Raw genomic sequence first — 22,804 nt, 5'->3', positions numbered from 1 at the left:
CAGAGCTAGAAAATTCGAATCAAAAAAGCCTGAATCAAAAGGTATGGTTTTCAAACACTAGATTATGTGGTGTATATTCTTTCCTAATTCTTTTGTGTGTGTGTGTGTGTGTGTGTGTGTGTGTGTGTGTGTGTGTGTGTGTTCGGTAATGGAGTTTGAACTCAGGGTCTTGCTCTTGGTAGGCAGGCACTGTGCAACTTGAACCATACCTCCAGCATCTCTTTCTTAATTTTTCAAGGGTGCAAATAAACATAATTGCTTGATGCACCTTCATATAGTTTTCCATTTTATTTTGTAATTTGATCTGAAGATCAAAGTCAACTTTCAATGTTACTTTATACAAACATGTAAAAAATAACTATTAGAAATTGTAATTTTTAGATGAAAAACTATTGAATATTGGCAATTTCCTGGATTGAATACAGGACCTTGTTCATGCTACACTAAAGCTCTATTATTGAGCCTCATTCATAGCCCAAACATTGACACTTTTATGTAGTTCATGTTTGTACCAGGAATATTATCTGACATTCTTTATATATCCATGAATTTCTTCATCTGTTTTTGGAGTACCAATACATAGTTTGTTATGACAAATCTCAGCATTATTATATCTCTGCAACCTTGAGGCTTTTTGGCAACTGAGCTATAGTTGAAGAAAAGGGTCAAGGAGGGAATTTTGGCCAAGAAAAAAATCCCCATAGCTGGGCTCTGGTGGCTCACACCTGTAATACTAGCTGCCCAGAAGGATCATAGTTCAAAGCCAGCCTGGGCAAATAGTTCTTGCAACCCTATCTCAAAAAAAAAAAATCACAAAAAAGGGCTGTTGAACTGGCTTAAGTTGTAGGCCCCCAAACCCCAGTACCATTAAAATAAGAAAGAAAATAAATCCCCATTAGTGCACCCCATTTCCCTGTTCTTTGACAATAAGAAAGGGTAAATATATGTAAAACAGTATGAAAATGTAGCTTCCGGATTGTTTCCTTAGGGTTTTATCCTCAGCATTGTCTTTCCCCAGCTACACAAATACCTGCATTTTGGAGTTAACAATGCACACTACATCTGCAGGCAGTTTTGTTCTCTAATATTCTTTGAAATGTCCTGTTTTTTCCCACTCTAGCTGTCATTGATAATTGGTAATTTACATATTCAAACAGTAGCAAAGGAAATCTTCTTGTTTTTAGATTTTAGGTAGGAACCCAAATTCATGTTGTTTTACACAGGAATAGATAATTTTCATAATTGAATGTTCTTTAGATCCTACATTGAAGAGCTTAATTATATCATGATTTAGGGGAGAGTGATTTTGCCATAAAAATATAGAAAACAGCAAAACAAATCAAATCCTGTCAAATTTAAACAATAGCACTTTTAAGACTCAGGATATTTTCTTCTGGATATGATGTCAAGCGTCTGTCGTACTTTTTGCCACTTTGGTTTACTTAACTTTTTTAAAGCGGGTGTCACTACTTAGCATAGTGTGGCCTTGGAAATCTCCTTTCTCCTGCTCCAGACTTCCAAGTGCTGGAATCAAACCACTTTTCATACCACATAGAAGAAAGACCTAACTGGAGGTGAGCTCCAACAGTAGAGCACCTGCCTAGCAAGTGTGAGGCCCTGAGTCCAAATTCCAGCACAGCTAAAAAAAACCCAAAATGATTAATAGTTTTAAAAATAAAGAAGAGCCTAGGATGTTTGTAAATTAGTTATTTTGCCAGTGATACCTGCAATGACTTCTTGGGAACCAAGAATTATTTACTATTATATTTAAAAAATAGTACATAAATCCACTAATCCCTGGCTGACAGTGATTTCTGAAAACGCTCACTCAAGGCACCATTGATATGAATGTTTGAGGTCTGGCAGTGCTGTGTTCCTTGGTGGTTGCGGTCAGCGAGGACGCTGGATCCTCTGCATTGCGGCAAAAGTCCGCGCATGCGCGGCACTATTTTGGGCTGGTGCGCACGCGCGACCGGCGGCACGATAAGCCCGAGCTGCTGCAGCGAGCGCTGCGCAGAGCGGAGAGGCTGCTGGAGATGCATGACGTCTGCTTCTGAGTAGCGGTTAGCGACGCGATGGAGCGAGCAAGGTCAGCCGTGGGTTGCTTCCCTTCTTTCCTTGAGAACGTTCTTCTTCCTTCCTTGAATATTCCAACGTATAATCAGGGAATTCTGCAGCTAAAGTCCTTGGTTCCAGAGAACCTGATTGGACACATTTGAAGGCTTGGGACTCAGCGGTGCCGCCCGGTGTTTTCCCGACCGCATTGTGTGTGCAGTTTCTAACCTACCGTCTTTTCTATCGTGTAACCACAGGTCTTTTCATGGGTGGACATTTGTCCTTTGATTCTGAGGGACTTGCTGAATGTTATCTATGGCGGTGTTTTGGGAGGTTGGGGGATGGCTGTAGCGCAGTTTGAGGGAAGATGATTTGCTGATATTTGGGGGATGGTAAGCCAAGGAGACCGACCCGAGGGAGAGGGTCCATTACATGGCACTGGGGTGTGACGCAGGGACTGCGGCTGGCACGGGTACAGCTGTGGCTCAGGGACACTACAAGGGTGACTGCGGGGTTAGGGCGGGTGGGCAGATCTAGATCTCACTGACCATATTGTTTTGGGGCTGCTGAGGTTTCTCAGGTGATTGGCAGGAAGCGGTCGGGGTTAAGGTCTGTATGGCGGTGGTCGCAGAGCAGACACCAAGGCATCCAAAGTGTCCCTGAGAGGGAGGGGAGGAAGGAGGGTTCGTTGCGGACTTCTTGGGCTGGTATTGTGGTCACTTGGGTGTCTGAAGTGAGTGACAGGCTCAGTGGAATGACCTCTGCGATGGGGGTGGGGATGAGAAGTGGGGATGGCGCAGCCAAGAGGAAAGATTTTAGGATGATAATTTTTCTGTGGTCTTGATTCCATATTAAGATTGGCACTTAAAAAAAATAATCCTCTCCACTCCTGTAATAGTGATGTTTGCAGAAACGTTTGGTTCTTTTTTTTTTTTTGCATATTTTTACCTGTGGCTATTGTATAAAATAGAGAAATTTCAGAACTTGATTTTATGCATCCTGTGACAAATGTAGGAGGTGACACCACAATGTGTCCCCCTTTTTGTCATTGTTTTTCTTGATGCTTGAAATCTAGTCTATTTTAGGGTTGCAGGTGGGCGGTTTATAGATCCCTAGACAACGCCATTGTAGGTTCCCCCAAGATGGCCGCTGGTGCAGAGACACTTGTTTGCGCAGGCGCGGCTGGGGGGGTAGTCGGTTGCCCACTCCTCACATTGCCGCAAGGGGTGGCTGTCTGCGTATGTCTGCTCAGTCTGCCCGTCTAGAAATTCAGCCACACCCTCCCAAAGTTTAGTGGTGAAGACGGGAGCCCGCCCTCCATGCCTGGCTGCCCCCCTCAAAGTGCTGCAGTGGGAAAGGGCACATTGTACGCAGGCGCAATAGGGAAGATGGCCTCCGCCTGAGTTGGGGCATGGAGGGGGCTGGTTGGGGGATTGTGTTGTGTTGGCATGAAGAGGAGGCAGTCATCACTTCACCTAGGTGTTACAGTTGCTGCCCCCCCCTCTTTCTTCACTAGGGCACATTGGAAGGGGAGGAGGAAACTGGGCTGTCCAGGCTCTACCTAGCCAGCTTGGCAGCATTTCTCCTCACCATAGTGCCCCTGTGGAGGACTGGAGAGGAATGGGAGGGATTCCTACAGCCTCTGTGTGGGATGGCAGGTGCCCTCTGGCCCAGCTTTTCTGTTCGATAGTAGGCTGGAATAAATAGAGTGTCTGTATGTCATGAAAAGTGCTGCCGCCCCAGAACTTGATGTGCTGCTTTAGGGAGCCTTCATCACTGGGTAGAGATTTTACATTTTTTAAAAAGCCTACTTTTCATTTTTGTAGATTCTCCTTTATTTTGTTGTGTTAAGTCTGATCATCCACTTTCAAAGCAGATTCTGTAGTAACCCCTGATATAACTCCTTTTGCCATTGGTCAAGGTGTGGTCCCAACCAAGTCTAGGTTTTGACCCTCCTGAGTAGGTAAGATCAATTAACTTTAATGAGAGAAAAGGGAATACGATTTTTCTGGTGTATGAATGATGTCAGAAATATTTCTCATGACTATTGTCTTTTTGGACTTTAAAATTAATACACTTTATAATTTTTGAAGTTGGAGGTAATCTGAAAATTTGTGGGGATTTTATGTTGTTGTTTTTGGTGGTCCTAGGGTTTGAACTCAGGGCGCTGAACTTGCTGGATAGGCTCTTTACTACCTGAGCCATCAATCTAGCCTTGCAGTGTGAAAATTTGATCAAAGAAAAAGGAATCAGGGATGGGGGCGTGGCTCAAGTATTAGAATGCCAATCTAGCCTGACTTCAAACTCTAGTAATGCCAAAAAAAACCTCTGCATATCTTATATTCCACTTCTCTTAATAGTTTGACATTTAATTTTTGAAACAGGGTCTCTGTATAGCCCAGATTTCCCGTCAAGCTGGGGGTCTTTCCTTTGCCTATAGAGTACTGGAATTAGAGTCATGTGCCACTAACATTAGGTTTTATATCATTTTTACTTTAAGGATTTTTCTTTTTTTCAGGTGTCTCCATGTGATTGCCTTTTATCTTTTTTTCATCTGGTTTTCTTCCATTATAGTTGTGTATCTGATTGACCTGTGTTGTAATAAACAGAAATAGTCAGTCTAGGAAGTGGAAAAGCTTTGTTCTGGAGTTAATTAACTCTTTATTTTTGAGTAGTGTTTGTGAGACAAAATCTGGATACTTACCCCAGGATGGCTTTTGCTATCTTCATACTTCAGCCTTCAGACTGCAAATAGTTTGAAAAGTAGCATAACTTTGAAATTTTGTGTCTGATATTTATTATTTACCCACTTTTGTCAGTTTGTAGGAAGATATTTATTTAGATATATTTTGGTTTAACTTCTGTTTTTGTGACTACAAACCATTGTAGTCTTTTTTCTATTTTGTAATCTTTGATTCAGGCTCAGGATCCCAATATGGTGGATTTCTTTGGAAAGGCCTCATCCTCTTTCAAAATACAAAATATGCCATAACCCATAACCAATGAGTATTTGGCTTAGTGGTAGGTTTTTTTTTTCTTTTCTTTTTTTTGGGGGGGGGGGACAGGGTCTTAACTACATAGCAGTACTGCTGCCTGCTTCAACCTCCAAAGTGCTGGGATTGTAGCGCCTGGCATTTCTAGGGCCTTTTGTAGGTAGGGTGTGTGTGTCCTTCCTCTGATTTAGATGAGTGAATTTTATTAGAGGGACCCTTATATTGCTCTTCAGGGCAGAGTTTTACCTGTTTTATTCAGAGAACTTATTTTATGTTAACTTGATTTCCATTTTATATCTGGTCACTGTTTCATGACTAGTACTTCCCCATTTACATGTTTATTTCTCCCTCCTTTCTTAATATTCTTTTTTCTATTCCAAAAACAATTCACATTTAAAGTGTGATCTTCTAACTTAATATGTTGTATTTGTTACTATGCTCTGTTACTTAACTATTTTTAGGAAGAATTCTTTGAGGTTTTTTTGTTTTTTGTTTTTTCATTAGAAACGGGATCTTTCTCTGTAGCCCATGATTGCCATGAATTCACTAGACAGCTCAGGATGGCTGAGAACTTAAAATTCTTCTCATTTAGTCTTCAGGTTTTATGAAAAATTAAAAACAAAGTGTAAGTGCTGACCAAAACAGTTTTTAAGCATGTTTCCTCTGTATGGCTTAGGATTTTTCCCTGGCCTTGTCTCCCCATTTCACTTTTGTAGCTCATAGCCAGAAAGACTGAGTGAGTGTTACTGCCAGCCTCATAAGCTGTTAAAGGTAGGACATAGAAGTTGGCTATTTTGTCTTAAAATTGTTGAATACTAGCTGACCCAGAAGTTTTGTTTTGGAAGCATGTTTTTCTTATGTTAAGCAAATGCAGACTAGCAGGGTATCATAGTATTTTCCTGTTTTTATTTTATTATCCCTGATACCATCATTGGACTTTTAAAGTATAAAGCATTTTGAATGTTTTATAAAATTTTTCCATTAACTGGTAATTTTCTGTAATGTTTGTTTCTGTATTGGAATGAAGGCAGGAAGTTCATAAATGTATCTGTTTGCATATGACTGTATGTGCAGTTAACTTCAATGCTTTCGAAATAAAATTCATAATGATTTTATATTTAGTTTTAAAATAAGTTTAATTTGGAAAATTAACATAATGGAATATTATTGTATGATGACTGTTGTCTTAAACTGAATCCTTTTCATGTTAAGGAATAGATATGAATTGTTAGAGGAATTTCCATTTCTCAAATAACCTTATGTTGTAATATTCTCATGTGCTAATTAGCCACTTGTATATCTTATTTGGAAAATAGTCTATTCAGAACCTTTATAGCCATCTTGAAAATAGATTTTGTGTTTTTATTTAGTTGTAAGAATTCATTATATTCTGATTTCAAGACTGAAAAATCACTTTATTGAACTATGATTGACATACAAATACAATATTTAATGTATGTAAATTGGTGTTAGGAGATAAGTATACAATTTTGACACCATCACATTCTGTGCCATAAATTGATCACTTCCTAAAGCCCTACCCATTTTCTGTTGTCTGATGGTTTTTATTTTGTTTTGGAAATTAGATTCCCATGAACTATATTTTGTTTCTTTCTCCTGGTTGTTGTTTCACTCTGTTTAGTGTCCTTGTTAAATTCAAATTTACCTACTTATTTCATAAGTTACTTTTAATTTAAATCACAATTAAGGGACTATTTTGCCCAATCAAAGATCACTAAGATTAGTAATCTATAAAATTTTACTACTTAAAAACCGAATATGTATGTGTACTTAATTTAAAATTATTTCCATGGCTCCATTGGAACCATAAAGTTCTTAAAAATAGCAAAACAACTGGGATGAATATTACTTTTAAAAATCTAACACTCCTTTTAAAATTATATAAGGTTTAGAAAATTACTTTTTGAGTTCTGCCTTTCAGATTTTATTGGAATGAATTTTGTAAAAAGCCTTTTCTTCTGTTCTTTCTGGTTCGGTATTTGTAAGTTGCAGTTTTATGAATGGCTCATGTACTTCTTCACATGGCTGCCTCAAGTGGGCAGTTTGATTCTCAAGTTTCCTAGAGCAGCCATTTTGTGAATATTAACATGGTGTATTTTTTTCTCATGTTGATACCTTTTTTAAGAAGCTGTTTTGCAAATCCTAAGAACACAACATTTGCATTAGAAAATTTTTTACTGAAATTTTGTGACTTAAGTTTTATTATTCCTACTATATAAAAGGATTATTGTTATAAAAAATATTTTCCCAGACTGGTTTGCCATTTTTGGTGGGGAGAGTAAGTAGATATTGGTGGTATGTTTTGTTTATACCTGTTGATATGTGTGCCTGTTACATGTATATGTGTATTTATATATATATAAATCTATAAACATGTTCTTATGTTTGTATGGATCATAGATAAAAGTTAATATATTATTTTACTTCATTTTCTGATCTTTCTAAACCAGATTTTCTGATAGGATGGACTTCTAAAAGCATAGAACTTAACTGAAGTGTAAGATCTTCTAATATTTTAATTTGTTTTAATTAGATTGTGGGCACTTAAATTGCATCATATTAAATATAGTTTAAATGTAGATCAGAATGTTACCTTTAAAAAAAGTGTTTCAGTCAATGAAGTCTGTCCAGCAAATTTTTCTTTATTTCAGGGATCGCTTACACCTGAGACGAACTACAGAACAGCACGTGCCAGAGGTGGAAGTCCAAGTCAAAAGAAGGAGGACAGCCTCACTGAGCAACCAAGAGTAAGTACAGTTGGGTTGAGAACCAATTAAGATTAGAATCCTGTTTGAGATTAAAATAACATATCAAACAACAAAGTGATAAAATGAATTTAAATTTAATTTTAGTAACAGATGCATATAATTCAGATGCAGCAAAACAATGAAATCATCTCTGTGTGTTCTAACTTAACCTCTGATTTCCTTTTTTCTATATGTGAGTATGGGTTGATACTTTCATAAATTCTGTATTTATTCTTTAGAATATGAATATTTAAGTTATTTCTACTTTATATAATTAACTCATTCTGTGTGCTTGTAAGTTTTTATGTGCATTAAAGACACATTAATGTATGTATTTGTTATTGTTTTAAAAATGTTTTTTAGGGGAGTGCATTTTGTCCAGCTAAAAAATTTTTTTAATGTGGTACTTGGGTTTGAACTGAGGCCTACACCTTGAGTTACTTACCAGCCTTTTTTGTGATAGGTTGTTTTTTTGAGATACGGTCACTTGAAATATTTGCCTGGCTGACTTTGAACCTTGATCCTCCTGATCTCTGCCTCCTGAAAAGCAAGGATTACAGGCATGAGCCACTGGCACTGGCACTTGGCTAAAGCTTATTGAAATTCAATATAGTTCCATTTCCAAATCTAGCTTCTTGTGATTATTTTCTTATATATGTATGTATTTTGTATGTATTTTATGTGTCTTTTCTTTCCCTTATCAACAAGAACAGAATTGCTGGTGTTTCCTTCCTCCTGTTCCTCATATCTCACCTTTCTTGCTATCTAGTATTGTATCATTTCCTACATCTTTCCCTTCTCAAGATCATATTCACAGTGAAGTTACCTGACCCATACAGATGAACCTTGTGCTTTCCTGTCATTATGTGCTTACTACTAGATGCGTGCTCCTAAATATCTTTGACTCTGAAAGTAGTGACTTCTTAGGATGAATATGGATGACGTCTTTGATGTCTCACTGAAAATTCTTTAGCAAATCTCACCCCTACCATAGGAGAATGAGTAGTTTCCATATTGTATAATTGGAAAATGGATGATGGTATGGTGCTGTAGGTATTTCTACATGGGTAATAATAGCTCTTGGGTTTTCATTTCTTATAATATATTCACATGCAGAGTAAGTATCCACTAGTTTCTTAAGTTATTTCTGTGTTCAGAGACTGCTGCTTAGTTCATAGCTAAATCATAAACGGAATGACATGATATAACCCAAAAGGAGGGTCTGTTAAAATATAATGTATTTTTCACATCGTTATCTATATCTATCTATAAATGACTTTTTGTCACATGTATATATTGTGCTCTTGTCATAGGTGTCAGTTATACCCAAGGCGTTCTCAGCAGCAACAGATTCCTGTGGTGGATTTCCAAGCGGAACTGAGACAGGCCTTCTTAGCTGAGACACCAAGAGGTGGTTAAAGCATTATTGGAACATCAAGGTAGCTGATTTCAGGAATAAAACCAGGTTAGAGCGGATACTGAAATAATCAGAAATAAAATATTAAAGCATGGGATTTGTAGTTTAATTGATATTAAAATAATTTCACTAGCTAGGAACTGATGGCTCACACCTTTTTTTTATTCATATGTGCATACAAGGCTTGGATCATTTCACCCCCCTGCCCCCACCCCCTCCCTTACCACCCACTCTACCCCCTCGCTCTCCCCCCCACCCCCTCAATACCCAGCAGAAACTATTTTGCCCTTATTTCTAATTTTGTTGTAGAGAGAGTATAAGCAATAGTAGGAAGGAACAAGGGTTTTTGCTGGTTGAGATAAGGATAGCTATACAGGGCATTGACTCACATTGATTTCCTGTGCGAGGCTCACACCTTTAATCTTAACTATTTAGAAGGCTAACATAAGGAGGATTGCCATTCTAGACCAACGTGGGCAAATAGTTTGGAGACCCTATCTCTAAAATAGCCACAGCACAATGAACTGAAGTTGTGACTTAAGCTGAAGAGCCTTGCTTTGTAAGTATGAAGCCTCTGACTTCAAACTCCAGTCCCACCAATTTTTTTTTCATAATAGCTTCTACACCTAAGCACCATAAAAATAGATTCATACAATAAATACATTGAATAAAATTTAAGGCAGTAGAAGTATGACCTTAATGTCCTTGCCCTGACACTTGTCATGTTAATGGATTATAATATTTATAGTGCATTTTATGGAGATACTAGGCTATGATTAGTTGTCAAATATAGTTTTCTTTTTTGGCAGTCATGGAGATTGAAATCAAGGTTTCACACTTGCTAGGCAAGTGCTCTAATCTTCAGCCATGCCTCTGCCCCTATAGTTCATCTTTTAGGAAATTTTATTCTGCATTAATTTTCATGTTTATATGGAAAAGTCAGTATGAATGGATGTTGAATGTCTTGATCAATGTTTTCTAATTCACTTTTGTTAGAGACTTTATTTTTTGTTAATAGTTTGCAAAGTATTGTTAGTTTTCATTACCTTTAAGAGTAGTGACCCAGTTAACAGAACACTTTGATAGCATTTAATTAATTACAATTCAGTGGATGTAAATGATGTAAATGCATGTCACATTCATTACCAATGAGTAATTTCCCATGGAAATTTACTAATTATATCTTTGTTTTGTCTTTTTCTCACTTTTCTTTTCTCATCAATGTATTTCCTCTTTAGCCAGCAGATAATGTAATAAAGATACGATCTATAATTTTTCAATGTGATGTAGATTTATTGAGTTTGTTCTTTTATGTTGGTTGTTTCCAGTTTTTTCAAAAACTACTGAGAAATTTGAGTTAGTACTTTGTTTTTCTTTTGAATTTTTTTTTATTTTAAGATTGCAGTGTCTTTATTCCTGGTGATTTAACTAATACATATTTTAGAAAATTGAAGATCTAAGAAGAAGGAGGTTTATGGATGATTTCCATTTTATTTTCTTTGTTTTTGGTTTTAAAACAATGCCCATTCACATGAATTTATCACCACCATTTTGAGTTTACTTTGAAGAGACCAACTTTTCTGAGAAATTGATTTTCGAATTCTTTATATCCAACATTTAGTAATTACTTGGTCTTGGTGTAGTAATTACATGAACTTGTTGTAAATAGATAGTAGAATTTGATTATCTCCAAGGCTCCCCAGAATAAAGTCATTTTTCAGTGAGTTGGTATACACAATTGATTTTTAAAAAAATTTTTGAGATAGGGTCTCCTTATGTAGCCTAGTTTGGCCTTGACCTCAAAATCCTCATGCCTCAGTTTTGTGAGTTCTGGGATTAACAGATATGTGCCACCATGCCTGGATACAATTAAATAAATTTTTTTTACTGTATTGGGATTGAACTCAGGGCCTCACCTTGCTAGGAAAGCACTCTACTTCTTGGCTCGCATTCCCATCTCTTTTTGATTCAATTTTCTTTTTCTAGTACTGGGGTTTGAATTTTAGGACACATTCTTGCTGGGCAGGTGCTCTGCCATTCCACCAACCATTTTTTGTGTTGGGCATTGATGAGATACCACCTCGAGGACTGTTTGCCCTGACTGACTGCTTTGAGTCCTGAGTAGTTGGGATATAAGATTGAGCCTCCCCAGCACCTCTGCTTTAACTTTTTAGATAGTATTTCTACTTTTGCCTAGGGCCACCCTGGTACTTTGATCTTCCCATGTCCACCTACAATTGATGTTTTTACCTAAGAATTTTCTAGCTTCTTCAATTCACAAGTTCTCTTAATTTCTATGTGTAATAATAAAAATTATACATTATGATCTGCAAGTGGAACCATTTAATTTTTTGATAATTTATCTTGTTTATTCTACTCTAAATTAAATGTTCTACCTAAATGGTATTGGTATTGGATTTCTTTATGTCATGGATTGGTGAAGCATATCATCTACAACCTTTTTGTAAATAAAATATATCAGAACATGGTGTATATAAAGTCTGTGACTGCATATGCTATAGTGGCAGTTTGAATAGTATGACAGATTAAAGGATAGGCACCACATAAAATTTTAAGATGTTGTTCTCCTTAAAAATAGTTTGTTGAATCTGGGTGGTGGTGGCTCACTCCTGTAATCCTAATTACTCAGGAGGCAGAGATCAGGAGGACCATGGTTTGAAGCTAGCCCAGGTAAATAATTCCCAAGACCCTATCTTGAAAAAATACTTCACAAAGGGCTGGTGTAGTGGCTCAAAGTGTAGACCCTCAGTTCAAACTTCAGTACCTTGTTTTGCAGAACCAAATGCAAAACAGAACAAAATATAAGGTAGCATTGATACTAAAGAGTGTCGTAGAGAAAGGTGTGGCATAGGAAGAATATGACATGAATTTATGAATTGCACATTACACTTGGTAGAAAAATACGTACTTCTGGACTAAGGCAAAGATCTAAGACTCATGTAAGCAGTATAGATAGAAGGGTAGTTTTTTCTAATGTTAGCAATTGATAACCTTTTCTTTTTCTTTCATTATATTATAAACTACTTGATAGCCATAAAAGTGGGAAAGTAAAATCAGTTTGAGTATCCTTAATCTAGAAAATCCAAAGTGTTCCAAAATATGAAACTTCGGGCACCATTATGATGCTATAAGTGGAAAATTGCATACAATTAAACTCTTTTCAAGCCAGGTATGTGGTGATGCATTCCTGTAATCCCAGTAGTACAGTATTCAGAATATAGATTGAAGAGAATCATAAGTTTGAGGTCATTCTAGGCTACATAGACCCTGTTTCAAACAACAAAAAAAGAAAAAAACCAAACACTTTGTTGAAAGGTCAAAATAATTATAAGGCTTGTATCAAATTTACCTTCGGGCTATGTGTGTAATGTATAAATAAATCAAATGAGGTTTGTGTTTCAGTTTGGGTCCCATCAATCGATCAATGTATCTCATTTACATTATATATATATATATATATTTCATATATATATGAATATTCCCTATTCTTAAAAAAATTACAGACCATTTCTACTTCTAAGCAGTTTGGGATTCACAGCCTGTAGTTCTATATATTTTTGGTATTTAAAAATTTAGTAAAGTATCAAGTTTGACATGTAGGATGTATGAGGTTTTTTTGGTTTTAGTATGATTGTCAATATTGTGTTACATCATCTCATAAGAGCATCCCAGGGCATGATGGTTACCATAAAAATTATTAGACTGTTTCTCAGAGTATTTTCCTTTATTTCTTGTTAATATTCTGAAGAGAAATTTTTTATGGTTTTAATTGGTATTACTTTGTGGGTGAGCATTTTGCATTCAGTTGTATTGTCTCCCATTACTCATTGCTAATTGTGCACATTTTTCTATAGTGAGTCTGTCATAATTTCAGATTTTAATAGAGTTGAATGAACTCCATGATGTTTAATTAATTGTATGTGTTTGGTCAAGCCTTGTTATCTTTTAGTTTTAACTTACAGTAGGTTTATATTTGAAAGTGCACACATTCTGAAAGTTTGAGAACTTTATTTTCTTTGAGTAACCCAGGTTTTTCATTTGCCACATGCCCTTTGATCTGAGAAGATACACTGTGACTTCTCATCCATCATTTCTTGTGACTCTCCTACTACTCCTGTCCTCTTCCTTATTAAGTGCTTTTTATTCCTCCTTTGCTGTAGAGGTAAATTTGATCATTATACAAAGTGATTTATTTTCTTACCTTTAACAAGGGTTCAAATTATGGTGTGCCATAATTATGGATGAGAGAGAACTTTTCCTAAATTTCAAATTCCATCTCCTTAAGGGAATCCTTTTTTTTTTTAACTCTTCTAGGCAGGAACTCCTGATTTCTATGCGAAACTTAATTTCTATTTCTACAGGTATTTTTTTGTATATATTACATATCCAGTACCATGGACAACCCTTTCTTAAGGTCATACTGCAAACCCCACGATGCATATTCTTCCTTTATATTTACGTATACTGGGTAGCAGTATATTATGGGGATATAGGGTTGGTTAGCCTCAAATTGTTAGGATTCTGGACTGCACAGTAATTGGCCTTCCAAACTTTTTAACAATGAAGTCTTGTTTAGATCTGTTGTTTCTGCAACAAATATCCAAGAAGTGTGGGTAATGACTAAACATCTTCATGATGTGAAAATAATTTCAACTGAGGCTGGTTGGGGTATCTGTACACTGAAATCTTTTGGCACCTAGTACATTTGTCTGTGTATGTTAGCCTAATACAACTTCTACATTTAAGAAGATTACAAATTCCTACTTTAAAAAGTTCTCATGGAACTAATACAACTGCAATTAAATTTTTGGAATCAGTGTTTGGGCACTGTGGTACTTGCCTGTATTCCCAGCTGCTCAGAAAGCTGAGGCAGGAGGATTGCAAATTTAAAGAAAAATTGGAATCACAGGGAAGTATTCATTCTACATTATACGTCCTTACTTGAAGTATTACTTTCATACCATTATATTCTCTATTCAAACTACATATTTCTACATGGAAAGGCCTCAAAACTTTCATTTATTTTGTTCTTAGGTTCTATTTTTGGTTTTAATGTATTGAAGTAAATGATTCTAAATATTCACCTACTTGGGCTGGGAGTATAGTTCAATGATAGAGTACTTACCTAGTATGCATGAGGCACTGGGATTGATCCCTAGCTGAGGAATTTTAAAATGACCTAATCAGTTTAATTTGCTGTTGCCAAATGATATCTATGAAGAATTGTGGAAAACAATCCTATTGGAAGTTTTTGTGCCATTCAAAGTACAGTTATGCTGAGTGTGGTGATGTTTGCAGGTACTTAGTACCTGGGAAGCTGAGGCAGTAGGACTTAAAGTTTGAGCCCAGCCTGAGCTACTTAATAAGATGCTGTCTCACAAAAAAAGTGCAGTTACATCAGCTATTATAAAATGCTGCTCTAATTGTCTGAATCCAAATTCTCATCTTAAAATGATACAGTTTAATTTGGGCATTATGTCCTGTAATTTAGGCACTTAGGATGTTGAGGCAGGAGGAACCTGAATTCCAGGATAGCCTGGGATACATAGTGAAACACTGTCTAAACAACAACAAAACAACACACACACACACATATACACACACACACCCCAATTTGTGTTTTACTTTGTAGTTAGTATGATCAGCCGTTTGAGACACTGTATAATACTGTTTGATTTGGTTCCATTGGAAGTTTTAAGGAGATTCTTGGTAAGGAAAGATTATTTAACGTCATTTTGAAAGGACTTGAAAGGAAAGAATATACAATTGAAAAACTTTAGGTGTTGAGCTAGTTGTAAATTTTGGAAATGGAAACTGGGAGGATGAATATTTTTGGAATATGTGTGCTGTGGTGAATTGTTTTGGAAAATTGCCTTTTTAAAAGCATTTTAGATTGTAGTGCAGCTATAACATGCTTTCCTCTGCAGGATCCACCCACTGTTTGTGAAGCTTCTGCCCAGCTTGCATTGTTTCTAGGAGAACCTGCATCATACCTTTATATATAGCCTTCCCCTAGGTATTAAGGATCCTGAAATCTTAACTGTCAACACCGGATTTTGTGGAACAGCAATCATGGTAAGATGTACATTACAGCAGTTGGATGTTAGCTGGTATAATGGTCCAAAATGATGACTTCCCAATATGTTGAGTTCTGAAAGAAATAGAGTTTAAACTATGGAGGTGAATACATATTCCATGATTCAAGAAATAAGGTAGTTTTTGACCATGATTATAGTTTTAAGGGACAATCCTGTTGATAGGTGACTTTTTAGGTCTGGTGGCAGTTGACACAGACTACCTTGAAAATAGAAGGTTTTTTAATTGATTAATGTAGAGCAGTTGAATATGGATAGAGACAGCATCCTAACTAGAGTTCTGTGATTTTAACAATCTAGAACATTCATTCTCAGTGACAAAGGTATCACTTGCAAGTACTAGCAATTAGTGAGGTGTGGGAAACCTTTTTTTGTTCATACTTCATAGTTTTCCATTATTATAATAATAATTATTATTACATTGTTATAGATGCAACATGTCTTTATATTAAAATCTCAGAAGGGTATGTGAATAAGATAAAAATTACAGTGGTTCCTTAAGGAGAACAAAAATGAAATAGAAGAAAGGGTAGAGAAATAATGATCACAAGTGTTGAGTAATAGTGGTGTGTGTGGTGGGTCTGGGAGGCCTTTGGAGAGTTTAAAATTATGTTATGCTTTCATTGAGTTGGTATGATTTGCAGTTTTTGATTTCAGGTAAGAATTTTGTAGGGTGATAGAAACAGGTCACAGAATCAAGTGTTCTGTAGGAAGGTGATACTTCAGAAGGGAAGGCTTCAAAGGAGGAACTGGGCTGAGGTATCTGGAGATACCTCTATCTTCAAGAAAATGTGATGATACAAAGCTTATTAGGATTGTGAGAAGTAAGCTTCTTAGTTAAATGAGTGTAAATGGGCCTAGGTCCAAATTTGGTTTAGTATATTTAGAAAGTGGAGAAACTAAGTTTGGATAGGAGTTGGGGAAGAAATGAAGGAAGGTTCAAAAACTAGGATGCAATGGAGCCAATCACTGATACTCCTTTACTACTTACAGACTGTGGGCAAGAGTAGCAAGATGCTGCAGCACATCGACTATAGAATGAGATGTATCCTGCAAGATGGCCGTATCTTCATTGGCACCTTTAAGGCTTTTGACAAGCATATGAATTTGATTCTCTGTGATTGTGATGAGTTCAGGAAGATCAAGTAAGGCAGATTTGGGTAATAGTTGGGGGAGGCAGAGGCAGCAGGGAAGACAAGGTCAGAGATGCAGTAGAGGTTACAAAGTGTAGCAAATGGGTAGAGAAACTACCTCTTCTCTACATTGGGGTAGAGCCTTAAAGTAATCACAACCAAACCTTAAGCTTGCCAAAAAAATTACAGACTAGAGGGAATAAGAAAATGTACAATATGATCAAATAATACTGGATAGCATTGCAGCATTTTCAAAATTGAGAAATATTGTCTTCTAAAACAGTCTTTCAGACTGAAGGAATCTTGGTGGAGAAAGAATTACTGCCTTTCATGGTAGAGAAGTTGGGACATGATTTACCAGTTAGTATCCCCTTTGATTATTGCTGTTCCCATTCCTTAGTTATGAATGATTTTTTTTAAAAATTACTTTCCATTTTAACATAGAAATTGAGGCATTACTTTTGCCTGTCTTAAAAGGTTTAGAAATTCATTTTGTAGTGTTTATATAATACATAATTTCAAGGAAACATTTTGGAAAACACAGAATAAGACTTTACTGTTAGCACATGTTAACTAATTCTGCAGTTTTGAGGGGTGCGCAACTTTTTAGTCTTTATAATCATGCTGTTGTACTGGGGTACATTGACATTTACAAATGTTCTTAAAATGAATCATAGTTAAATTCACCCCCTCCATCATTCTCCTTTATTTCCCCTCCCCCTACTCCTAGAATAGTTTCAACAGGTCCGTTTTTGTCTTTATTGGTACTTTAGAGTGAGTAATCTAGGATTCACTGAAATTTATTGCACTAAAATTTATTTCTGATTTATAGGCCAAAGAATGCAAAACAGCCAGAGCGTGAAGAAAAACGGGTTTTGGGTCTTGTGTTGCTGCGTGGGGAGAACTTAGTATCCATGACTGTGGAGGGGCCACCTCCTAAAGACGTAAGGAAAATGTAGGGCGGGACAGACCCTGTCTTTTCTTGTGAGATTTTTTTAAATTGACATAAAGAACTGAACTTTAATGTGATAGGCATTACGTTGTTTGCGATGTCTGAAGTCGGAGAATAACAGTCACAGAATACTGCTCAGCGCTGTCAGTTCTTGGGCAATTCTTCTCTTAGGAATTAAGGGGTTTGATTATTCTATGTACTGGGTGCTGCCCACGTTATGGAAAGAGTTGATAATTTATTTGTATTTGGCATGATTATACAAGTATGTGTCTACACAGTTTGAAAGGAATCTGGAGGGTTACTCCATGCTGCATTTGCTTATTTATTCATTTGAATACAGAACTAATATGAAGCAGGTAGCATGGAAAATGGTGGGTAGAGTTGATCTTTGAGTAAAACTACATGTGGCTTTATGCTATACCTTTTCTTGTTTCAGACTGGCATTGCTCGGGTACCACTTGCTGGAGCTGCAGGAGGTCCAGGGGTTGGGAGGGCAGCAGGCAGAGGAGTACCAGCAGGTGTACCAATTCCCCAGGCTCCTGCTGGATTAGCAGGCCCTGTCAGAGGAGTTGGAGGTCCATCCCAGCAGGTGAGGATATGGAAGACATTAGATTAATCAGAAAATGTGAGAAAACTTGAGACTGCATCATAACCCTATTTAAAGCTCATGTTCTAGCAAGAATTTACAGACAAAAATAAATGTTTGTGAAATTAAAGCTAAGTTGATAAGAGGAACATGCCATATGATGAGTAAAGAAAAATGGGTTTCCAGGCCAGACTTGAAAAGGCAAAAGAGCTTAGTAGATGTCAATACGCAGAGATATTTTTTTAAGTATGGGAGTGAGGGTCTAGGGATGTAGTTCGGTCAGTGGTAGAGTAGCTTCAAAATTTCAGTGGTTATTAGTATCTCATAGAACACATCCATAGTTTATTTTCTATGTTTGAAAATACTGTTTTTCTCTCCATGCTTTCTCAGGTAATGACTCCACAGGGAAGAGGCACTGTAGCAGCTGCTGCTGTTGCTGCTACTGCCAGCATTGCTGGAGCCCCAACCCAATACCCACCAGGACGGGGGACTCCACCCCCACCTGTAGGTAGAGCAACCCCACCTCCAGGTAAGGAATTTGTTAAGAACAAGAATAACTTGGGTATCTGAGATATTTTATGGCATCTTGAGGAAGTGATAGCTCAAAATACTTGGAATAAGATAATTTATTAAGATATAATCTAAATGCCTAATTAGGAATTTAGGCACTCTATTAGGTAACTATTTTTGAATGAAGGCTATGGGTTTTAAATTGAGAATAGCATATAGGGAGAATATTGGAAGAGAAATTCTATGATCATTTTATTGGTATTAGTTCATTTCTTTCATTTTGGTGTGACTGGGGTTTGAACTTAGGGCTTCAAGCTTACAAAGCAGGCACTGTTGCTTGAGCCATACATCCAGTTCCCTTTTTTCTGGTTATTTTGAAGATGGGTGTCATGAACTATGATCCTCCCAATCTCAGCTTCCCAAATAGTTGGGATTATAGCTGAGACTGGCAGGTTCATTTCTCTGAGCATCACTTGAGGCTGAACTCTAATAATTTTTCCTTTGTCATTTATTTTCTTTTTCAGGCATTATGGCTCCTCCACCTGGTATGAGACCACCAATGGGCCCACCAATTGGACTTCCTCCTGCTCGAGGGACACCAATAGGCATGCCCCCTCCAGGAATGAGACCCCCTCCACCAGGTATTAGAGGTGAGAATTATAGGAACTCAAGAATGCCAGCCAAGTCCTTGAATGCTTATGTTCTCTATTAAAAACTTTCACGGAATTATGTTTTCCTTTCCAGGTCCACCTCCCCCAGGAATGCGTCCACCAAGACCCTAGGATACTGTTGATCTGTATCAGTCACATTTTGCCCTGCAATGCATCTTGTGAATTTGTGTAGACTGTTTGTGAGCTTTTTGTCCCCTCTTTCTGCATTAATGATAGCTAATAATAAATGCATTGAGCAATTAAACTGTGAGGCATTGTTGTATATTTTTTTATTCCTGTTGATTTTGTTGAGGTCAAGAGTGAAACTAGATTTTTCAAGTCTTGAAATTACTTTTGATGAGGTAACTTGTGTTAAGAAGTTTATTTGAATCTTTTTCTCTTTCATGGTGCTAGCTTTTTCTGCCTCCTGCCTTTTTTTGTACATTGACTGGTATTGGTTTATAGGCCATTGTGCTAACATTCACACATGGTCTTACAGTTCTCACTTTTAATATTTCATGGTATCTGAATGAATGTGGGGATAGATGAAAGGCCTTGTAAGGTCACCTGATTACTGAAAGACATTGTGGCACTGACTTTGACTCTAATCTCATTAAATTAAAGTATTTGAAATAGGGAGAAGTTTACCTCAGTTGATCAGCTTTTGCAGTGCTTCTGTTCTATCCAAATAGAAGATGTGATTCTGGAATGAACTTTGTCTACCAGTGAGTAAGTATTCATTTAGTAAATACCAAATGAGTGTCAATGCCTGGGCATCAGAAGGCAGAAGGTTGCATGTTTTAGATAATTAATTGAGTTTATTACTTAAAGATAACTTGTACAGCATAATTGGCAAACTAAAATTGATACTAAGATTATCCCCAACCAGGCTTCAGTGGCTTATGCCCATAATCCTAGCTACTTAGGAGGCTGAGATCCTGAAGATTGTGTTTCAAGGCCAGTCCAGGCAAATAGTTCTAAAGATCCTGTCTTTAAAATAACCAAGTGGAAATGGACAGGAGGTGTGGACTCAAGCAGTAGTGCACCTGCTTTGCAAGCTTGACGTCCTGAGTTCAAACTCCTGTTCCACCCCCAAAAAAAGATTATCCCTCAACCTCATCACTAGGGAGGTACTACAAGTGTTGAGAGAAACAATGTTTAATAAGTTAGGGAATGCTGGAGTATCTATTTCTAATTTACCTGCAAATGACAAAATTTTACTCTACTTCATGGCTGAATAAAATTCCATTGTATATAAATACCACATTTTCTTAACCCTGTAATTCTGTATTCTCATGATTTTTTTCTGTAGTAGTGATTGTCTATGTCATCTATTTTACCTTTTAAGCCATATCCTTGCCAGTGGTAGTTACCCAAGGAAAATGAACCATCAACATGGTGGCTCATGCCTGCAATCCTACTTACTTAGGAAACAGAAAATGTGAACATTGCTATTTGAGGCCAGTCTGGTCAAAAAATTACGGAGACTCCATTTCAACCAATAGCTGTATGGGCTGGCTTATACTTGTCATCCCATCTACAGTGGGAAGCTTACAATAGGAGGATTGAGGTACATTCTCACCTGGGCAAATAATACGACCCTATCTCTAAAATAACCAGAGTAAAAAGGGCTGGAGGTATGACTGAAGTGGTAAAGCACCTGCCTATCAAGCCTTATGCCCTGAGTTCAAACTCCAGAACTGCCAAAATTTAAAAAAGAAGAAAAGAAAAAGGAATCACAATGTGACTACAGTTATTGTTGCCAACATTTTAACTATCATCTCTGTCAGTGGTTTGTAGGATTTATGGTTATTAACTATGTGATAAGAAACAAAGTATGTAAGCCTTAGTTGGTTTAAGAGATTTATATAGTATTAATATACTAATATCATTGTTTGGCATTTTTTTCAGAGTTTGTAAATGTTAAGACAAACTTTGTGGATTCACCAAAGCCCCAACCAAGAGTACTTTTCTCTTGGAGACAAAGCCATTCAGTTAAGACAAAATTATCTTTAATATGACAGTGTGGTTGGCATATAAAAAAACCCATCTGCCCCATCTGTTCTTTGAACCTGCTTGTAATTGTGGGGTTTTCCCCCGGTGTTTTGAAGGGAAAACATTTCTTACCTGTCTGCTAGGAGAATTTAGAGCTTGACATGAACGGAGTGGTAACACATTCTATTTGAAGAAAACCTGTTTTGTAATGCAGTTCCCTAACTAGAGATGGCATGTTCATAAGTTAAAACTAAATTATAAGAGCTCTAAATAGTACGAGATACTCATTTTAATAGCTATTTTGCTTGTGACAATGGTAGTCATTTGTGCTTGGAGCTCCCAGTTTTTTGAGAAATGTGGATTGTATATTAGAAGGCATCATGGGACAGATTTCATATAATTGAGGAGGGATTTAATGTAGGTGTGTGATTCTTTTGTTATAGATTGTAGATCTGTTCTGCATCAGGTTCCTTTAGGTACAAACATCATACCAGTTTTCAAACATTATTGGAGGTAAATGCTTAGAAATCAGCATATATTCTTACATTCATATGAGTGAAAGCTTATCTCCATGTAAAACAACTTTCTGATTTTCTGACTCCATAAACATTTATGTTGCATATCATATTTGATACATAATCCTTGCTTTGGTTTAAGAAACAGTTTCAAATGTAATTCTGTGATTTTGTAGTAGTTATTGTCCTTAAAGTAACTTTCTGATTTTCTGACTCCATAAATATTCATATTGCATATCATATTTTGATACATATCAGTGTGGTTTAAGAAACAGTTTCAGATGGAATTCTGGGATTTTTGAAATAGTGTCTCACAAACTATTTGCTGGCTTTGAACTGCAGTCCTCCTGATCTCTGCTTCCTGAGGTAGCTAGAATTACAGGCATGAGCCACTGGTGCCCGGCTGAAAAAATAATTTTTTTGGTGGCAGTGGGGTTTGAATTTAGGGTCTTGCGCTTGTTAGGCAGGCAGTCTATCACTTGAACCATTCACATATCCCTTAAAAGAATTTTTAAAAATATAATACACGGGTTTCATAGAAGTTCTTAGTTAAAATACTGTAAGTAGGGACTATTTTACATAAATCATAATTTGATAATCATAGTCATGTTATTCCTTTAGGGAGGTCATAAGTTTGTTTCAAAGATTAGGAAAAAGGCATATAGGATGGCATACAGCATGTTGAAATTTACTTACAAGTAGCATGTTGCAGCCTCTACTATAATGGGTGAAATTTTCATGTGTGTCCTCCAGTTGATGATTCTTGCTTATCAGGGCATCCTAGTTCTCCCCTTTCCTATTCATGTGCATAATTTCAGTATGTGAATTTTATGAAATATACAAAGGCATATTATGGTTTTGTATTAGAATGACATATCTTGAATTGGAATATTTGTGTTCATACTTTTTCAGTCTCATGGTACCCTTTTGCCAACTTAGTTGATGACTCAAGGAAAGGGAGAATTTGGTCAGTGAATTTTTGTCATCAGTTGGATCCTACCCAGTAGTATGGCAACAAGGCTGAAAATCATTACCTGTGTTTAGGACAGAAATCTAAACCATTCCAGGTAATGTAACGTGTAAGTAAAAATAAGTATTTCAGAGGCCTTGACTA

At 36.8% G+C, this 22,804-nt stretch overlaps 2 protein-coding genes across 4 annotated transcripts in view; both read left to right on the top strand.

Moving 5' to 3' along the window:
- The window catches only part of Snurf (SNRPN upstream open reading frame), an 80,947-nt gene extending 65,626 nt beyond the window's left edge, over positions 1 to 15,321 (top strand). Inside the window, exons 1-4 of one of the 3 annotated variants that reach the window (XM_074061697.1) lie at positions 1,931 to 2,089; positions 7,721 to 7,816; positions 9,130 to 9,281; positions 15,182 to 15,321. In XM_074061697.1, the coding sequence (XP_073917798.1) occupies positions 2,076 to 2,089; positions 7,721 to 7,816; positions 9,130 to 9,235 (216 nt within the window). In that variant the 5' untranslated portion in view covers positions 1,931 to 2,075 and the 3' untranslated portion in view covers positions 9,236 to 9,281; positions 15,182 to 15,321. Of the gene's footprint in view, positions 1 to 1,930; positions 2,090 to 7,720; positions 7,817 to 9,129; positions 9,282 to 10,471; positions 10,514 to 15,181 lie in introns of those variants that run through there. The other 2 variants (XM_074061696.1, XM_074061695.1) reach the window with 2 other exon arrangements.
- Snrpn (small nuclear ribonucleoprotein polypeptide N) lies at positions 15,188 to 19,451 on the top strand. The gene is made up of 7 exons (XM_074061694.1): positions 15,188 to 15,329; positions 16,343 to 16,494; positions 17,315 to 17,426; positions 17,871 to 18,023; positions 18,411 to 18,549; positions 19,055 to 19,180; positions 19,275 to 19,451. Exons 1-7 carry the CDS (start codon positions 15,327 to 15,329, stop codon positions 19,310 to 19,312), a joined length of 723 nt encoding a protein of 240 aa, XP_073917795.1. The 5' UTR covers positions 15,188 to 15,326; the 3' UTR covers positions 19,313 to 19,451.
- The last annotated feature ends 3,353 nt before the right edge of the window (positions 19,452 to 22,804 follow it).

This window comes from Castor canadensis, chromosome 19 (assembly GCF_047511655.1).
Source record: "Castor canadensis chromosome 19, mCasCan1.hap1v2, whole genome shotgun sequence".
Taxonomy (NCBI): Eukaryota; Metazoa; Chordata; class Mammalia; order Rodentia; family Castoridae; genus Castor; species Castor canadensis.
This window is presented reverse-complemented; position numbering and strand designations above follow the sequence as displayed.

Coding starts and splice junctions, on each gene's coding strand:
- Snrpn (XM_074061694.1), top strand. Junction 18,024..18,410: donor TTGGAGGTCCATCCCAGCAG/GTGAGGATATGG, acceptor ATGCTTTCTCAG/GTAATGACTCCACAGGGAAG. Junction 18,550..19,054: donor TAGAGCAACCCCACCTCCAG/GTAAGGAATTTG, acceptor TTTCTTTTTCAG/GCATTATGGCTCCTCCACCT.